The 6,710-nt window shown below is 36.3% G+C and overlaps 1 protein-coding gene across 1 annotated transcript in view; it reads left to right on the top strand.

The window, feature by feature from the left end:
- The window catches only part of FYB (FYN binding protein), a 96,341-nt gene that overhangs the window by 67,992 nt on the left and 21,639 nt on the right, over nt 1–6,710 (top strand). Inside the window, exons 7-9 of the mRNA XM_008568506.1 lie at nt 956–1,115; nt 1,741–1,885; nt 5,701–5,723. Coding sequence (XP_008566728.1) covers nt 956–1,115; nt 1,741–1,885; nt 5,701–5,723 — 328 coding nt within the window. The remainder of the gene's footprint in view (nt 1–955; nt 1,116–1,740; nt 1,886–5,700; nt 5,724–6,710) is intronic.

The raw sequence follows: 6,710 nt of genomic DNA, 5'->3' as shown, positions 1-6,710 counted from the left end.
ATTTCCTTTAATAAGTTTTATTGTTTCAGTGTGTATATTTAAATCCTTAATCCATTTTGAGTTGATTTTAGTATGTGGTGAGAGGTATGGGTCTAGTTTCATTCTCCTGCATATGGATATCCAGTTTTCCCAACACCATTTGCTGAAGAGGCAGTCCTGACCCCAGTGAATAGGCTTGGTGCCTTTGTCAAAGATCAGATGGCAGTAGGTGTGTGGGTTGATTTCTGGATTCTCTATTCTGTTCCATTGATCAGTGTGTCTGTTTTTATACCAGTACCATGCTGTTTTGGTTATTATAGCTTTGATACATCATACCAAAACTTGTGGGATACTGTTTGCTGTTTTTTGATTTACAAAGTTATTTCTGAAATGTTATCTTGTTTATAGCAGATAATGTCTACTCCAAGCTTATAGACAGACAGGTGTACCGTAAGTTATTAAAAAAAGAAAGTAAATGCTTTTCCCACAAGTGCAACCTACCCACACCACCTCCCCTTCCCTTTGCTGTTCCTTCAGAGAGCCACCAGAATAACTATACAGTGCAAAGGGGGGAAAAAAACTCCATCTACGAAACAGACCACCAGCTTATCCAATAAAAACACATAGCACTCAGCATGGCTAGTTGTGTATAGGTAATATTCAGTTATAGGGCTGCCTTTGCAGGCCGATGACAAAGTTCCTGATATCAACAGATCCCTGCCACTCTCTTCTGGACCCCAAGCATATGTTGGTTCACCTGTTCTTTGTTGTTCCTTCTTGGCCTCTGTGATTTTTCCCTAACCTCTCCTATACGAACATTCACCAGGAATGAAATTCACCCTCAATTTCTAGTTCAAAGCTGTAAATGGATATAGGCAGTTTGGTAAGTGGTGGACTTATCTTTCAAAATCACATTCCTTAAAGATTTTCTGAATAGTAAGGAAACCTGTTATGATTATTTTTTTACACATTGCAGCTAACAGGTCCTATACAAGTCATCCATCAAGCAAGAGCTTGCTGTGATGTCAAAGGAGGAAGGAATGAACTAAGCTTCAAGCAAGGAGAGCAAATTGAAATAATCCGCATCACAGACAATCCTGAAGGAAAATGGTTGGGCAGAACAGCAAGGGGATCATGTGAGTACAAATTTCCCTGCCACTTCAAAGTGATTTCTTTTCTGAGCCAACATTAAATATGCAAATTCTTCCAGAACTATGCATGAGCATCAAGTTAGGAATATGTTACAGGGTGGACAAAGATAGGAAAAAAATTAAATGGCAGGTATAGTTCCATCTTCACCTCATCTGTGTTATCTTTTTTTTGGGGGGGTGACTGGCCAGTACAGGGGATATGAACCCTTGATCTTGGTGTTACAAGACAGCACTCTTACCAACCATGCTAACTATCCAGCCCCTGTGTTATCTTTTTAATGAGGAGCAGTATAAAATTTTATATTATTCCAGGGAATAACAAAGGACATTAGGTTCTTTACTGATGTTAAAAGGAAAAAATGAATACTTGAATCACATTGGAATCTTTAAAATGACTCTAGGCTTACACTAAATGTAGTTTAGTGTAACAGATAAGCCTTCCACAGGGCAGAGTAAAACATGTGTCTACATGGGAGGTCTATAAATCAGAATTGCAAAAAAATAAATAAAGGAAAATTTTAAAGAGAAAATGTGCAATTGATATTTTATGCACAAATTTTAAACATTTAAAATACAGTTGCCTGAACATAAATCTTTCCCATATTGGTAGATGGCTATATCAAAACAACTGCTGTAGAGATTGACTATAATTCTTTGAAACGGAAAAAAACCTCTCAAGGTGTTCTTTCATCAAGACCTACTGAAGATGACCAAGAGGTATATGATGATGTTGCAGAGCAGGATGATGTTAGCAGGTATGTGCAAATACATTTTATAAAACAGATCACACTGTCTCCTTGTCAGCAGTTATCTATTTTAGGATGCTAGAATTTTACCTTCCATATCTCCTACTGCTCTCTACCACTAAACTAAATTACCACTTACAATAACCCCAATTTAGGTGAAAGATCATTTGAAACTCCACGGTCTTTTATGTTACTGTTTGGTTATATGTGTCAAGTATTACTTGAAAGGTAATAGGCCACTTGTCAGATCTTGTCAAATGTGCTGTTATTCCAAAACACTGTTTTATAATATTTGTTATGATTTGATCTTAGAGATATCCCCAAAGTAAATAGCACTTACTAAAATATGAAGCATAAAATATAAAATTTAGTCCCCCTTTTTCTTTTGCTCTGCAATTTAAGTATGAAGATATTCATTGTTATTACTTGAAAATATAACAGAAAAGAAGAATGATTTTTACCATAATTTCAGTTTGCTCTTAAAAGTAAAAACGTAAAAACTCAATTCCCTATGATCCCTGGGTATCAATTAAGGGTCCAACTTTCCATGACACCTTTATTCCATGAGACTAAGGTGACCTTCCCTCCAAGAATTACGGGAACACCTTCCTAGGACAGAACAGGACAATCTTTCTGCAAAGAGAGGAGATTGGACATCTCCCTTGTACCTCCTCTTCCCTTTTTCCTTTCTCAGTCTTCCAGCTTCCTTTCTCTCTCCATCCCTTTCCTTCTCCACCTTGTCCTACCTCTGATCTCTCTTTGTCCTTTTCCATTTCCCTTCTCCTTTCATTTCTCTTTTCCTCCAGTACCTCCCTTTCCTGTGAAAGCCATAATTGCCTCAAGCTGAAAGAAAAGAAATCTCCAGCCCTATTAAGAATCCTCATTTTTCTATGCCCACCTCATGAAATTAAGAAAACTCCATTGTGATCCCTCAAAAAACATAATCTGTGCTAGATCTTCACTGGCATTCCTCATAATTCAAATTCCAAAGAAAAAAGTGTTTATCAATCATTTAAAAAAACACCAAATTAGTAATATACGTATAAAGCATATGGAGAATTAAATTTCCCTCTTATGATCTTTTACTTCATGTTATCAATTAAATTTGTTATGTTCTTTCTGGAAGTCTTTCTAAAGTGAGTTATACCCTGCTATGCCTTCTTACCATGTTATGACCATAAATTATGCAACATATATCAAAACAAGCAATGCATGCACTAGAATTTGCAGATCATAAATTGGCTTCAGTAATAATTAACACATTGACCTAGTCTAAGAGTCAGTAATGCCAGTGTTAGGGTCAGGTGAAGTTCCAAATTGTCATGTTCTGCAATTTATAGAATTTTCTGGACATGAGCATGTCAAATGTATTACTAATGTCTATACTTCATGTTTATCTTCTATTTATTTTTTTAAAAGCATATTTATTTTATTTTGTGGCTAAAGAACCCCAGTTACATTATTAAATACATATTTACACTGATGTGCACACTCAGGAAAAAGATAACAAATCCACAAAAAACGAATGATATTCTTCAAATGTAGCAGTGTTTAACCATATTAGGTGAATATTTCCTAACCAGCATTATTACCTTTTTCCATTTTATCAAATCCAATCAAACCACAAATATAAAAATATGTTCTAGTTAATGAACATGTAGCAGAAAAAGAATCTTATATTTAGTAAAAGGATGAGGTTGGAGGAGGTGTATGGTTTTCATGCTCAATATCTTAACCAAGTATAACACCACAATATTTACTAGCACGCATCTTCCTCTTATGCATACTTAATAAGAAAATTAAAGAAGAAACCATTTCTACACATGCTTTCTTTTTGAATCTACAGCTGCTGCTGGCAGAGATCTCATAACAGAACATGCTTTGTCCTTAATAGAAAAAAGAAAGATGCCAAGTGTAGTGGGCAGCTTTCCCTGAAAGAATAAGAGAAGACACCACCCTCTGCATCTCTCTCCTCCACAGGCCTCCTGGTTTCTTAAATTCTACCTGTTCTTTCCCGATTTCCCAGGTTAAGGAGGGATGACTGTGGGCGTCAGACTCTGGGAACCAATGTGAGTCTTAAAAGCAGTGGCCACCAAATGTCCTCTCTTCCTTCTCAACTAGTGTAGTTTCTGTAATGGAGATGAAACATTGAAGGAAAGACATTGCAAATGCAAATACCATTCTTCCATCACACAGCAAACCGTCCTCCTTCCAAGTCTCCCTCTTCCTTGTCTTTTCTTCTCATGCCCTCCTCTCTTTACCTTTCCTTCACCTGTCAAATGTTTGACATTCTAAACAGGCCATTTTAGGAAGGTGAAGAATTTCTCTAAAAATGAAACAAATGGGTGGCATATTTGCTCCTAAGTATGATAAACCTATTCTTTAGGAATTGGGTATGAGAATCTCCAAGATGAAGCATATTTGCCAGAGTGGCAGCCACCCAGAAGGCAGCTCTTCACGTAATTCTAGTTGCTTGCTTCCTGCTCAGAGGGGGTGTCAGAGAAAATAAATGTGAGCATGCTATATAAGCAGGTGGAGAGCATACATCAACTTCAAAAATCAATTTCTTGTTTGTAGCATGTTTTTCTACAAAGTTCCATTAGCAACAGTATGTTTTTCTTTCTAAATTAACCAAAGATCACATCAGATCAATTTCTTTTACTGAATTCTAATGTTAGGGAATCAGATATGAGTATGTAAGTTGTGTGAATGATTGTAACATCAAATCGATGTCTGTTGCTGGCAGATTATCCATGGGGCAAAAATGGGGTAAAAATAGGGTATAGGGAGAGCAGCTAGTGTAGTAGAGGGCATGGTCAAGTCACTTCATTTCTCAGAGTCTCAGTTTCTTTTCTGCAAAATGAAGGAATTGAATAGATGACTTCTGGATTTTTCCAGTTCTCATAGTCTACATTTTCTTTGCTATCACATAACTCACAGTTTAGTGGGAGAAACAGTCAAGAAAATAGACAATTATCACAAAAATGCTAATAGAGGAAAAATATAGATGTTATGGAAATAAACAAGAAACCAGGCAATCTAGATTTAGAGAGAAGGGGTCACACCATATAAAGGCACCATGAATGAGATTCAATTTTAAGAAGTTCTCCCTTTAAAAATATTTGAGGGGCCGGCCCGGTGGCGCACTGGATAGTGTGCCGCTTGGGAAGTGCGGCGGTGCTCCCGTCGAGGGTTCGGATCCCACATACAGACCGGTTCCCACTCACTGGCTGAGCGAGGTGCGGGAGCAACGCCAAGGGTTGCAATCCCGTTGCCGGTCCCCGGTCCGGTACGGGGGCAACACTGAGGGTTGCGATCCATTGCCGGACACGGAAAAAGACAAAAGACAAAAAAATAAATAAATAAATAAATAAATAAAAATATTTGATGCTATTAGACCAAGAATAAAATGCTGTGGTTATAAGATATTGAAAGAGAATTGAATTTAACAATGATAATTGCTGTAATGACTTTTGGAATAATATCTTGGGGGGTTTTTAATGGTCTATCTATGGAATGACATAATAATGTATAATCTGAAAGTTGCCTCATGGGAAAATATTAAAAGCAAAGAGGATCATTGTTTTGAGTATCATAGGTAATACTGTAAGTAATTCGCTTGATTCTTTTGACTTGTTTTGTTGTCTTATTATTAATCCTGTATTATAATAAGAAACATATTTTCTTTCTCTTCACATAGAACATCCTGATAACTGTTAACTGGAATGTTCTTTCTCTTTTGTTATTGCTCAATACATGTACTTCTCTTTCTGATAGCTAAATAATTTATACATTAATTTAATATTTCTGGGGTTTTCTTCTAGCCACAGTCAGAGTGGAAGTGGAGGTAAGACACATGCTTTTATCAGTAGTCTCTCTACAAGTCCTCAACATTTTTCTGTGCATTAGTGACAAAATGCTTTAGTTTGCACATAATGAGGGGGATCTTAATGTGATGGAAAGAACATTGTCCTGGGAGCCAACCACCTGGAATCGAGTCTTGGCCACCTAGTGACTCTGAGCAAGTCACTTCTTCCTTCCAAGTTTGTTATGGATCGTAGGATGACCTCACTTGCAGTGTGTCCAGGGAAGTCTTGATTTATGTAAACTGTTGAGCACAATGAATAATAGCATCCCTCTTCACTTTCAGAAGTATCTGTGTGTTTGGATGATAACTTGCACGGTCATTTTATCTATGGCTCCTAAAGACTCCCAGCAACAAAATAAAGAATTTGAACCTAGCAGTGCTAAAATTTTTGTAGTAAAATAAAATTTTTTGTACGTAATCCTGCACAGAGAAGGTATTCAATAAACATTTGTTAAATAAATACTGTGAAATAGCAAGGTTTCCGAAGAGCAGAACATAACAAGGGAAACAAGAGAGGGTTTAATTTTTAAATATATGTATTAGAAATGTCAGCTTTCATTTCTTTCTCTGTTTCAATTACAGCCAATGTTTACAGTCACATTTCACTCCATTTGCTTTTCTTCACATGTATATTGATCAATGCCTTTTTCTGAAAGTCTCTTCACCGTTATCGACATTTTTCTTATCACCTCCTCATTTCTTCCCTTTTTCCATAACAAATATTTAACTCTATCTCCTATTCAATTTTACTTTTTCTCTTATTTGTTCTCCAGCATTCCTTTCATGTCAAGCTCATAGTAGCTCTTATCATCCCTTATTTATTTATTATAATTTCAGCCTGAAGAATTCCTTATAAAATGGTCAACAAGGCAATTAATTAATCTACTATCTATGTGAGAGCATGAAAATAAAGGGTTTTTAAATTTAAATGGTAAATATGACAGAAGGATGCTTACTATAGTTAAA

This window comes from Galeopterus variegatus, unplaced genomic scaffold (assembly GCF_000696425.1).
Source record: "Galeopterus variegatus unplaced genomic scaffold, G_variegatus-3.0.2 Scaffold418, whole genome shotgun sequence".
Classification (NCBI taxonomy): Eukaryota; Metazoa; Chordata; class Mammalia; order Dermoptera; family Cynocephalidae; genus Galeopterus; species Galeopterus variegatus.
This window is presented reverse-complemented; position numbering and strand designations above follow the sequence as displayed.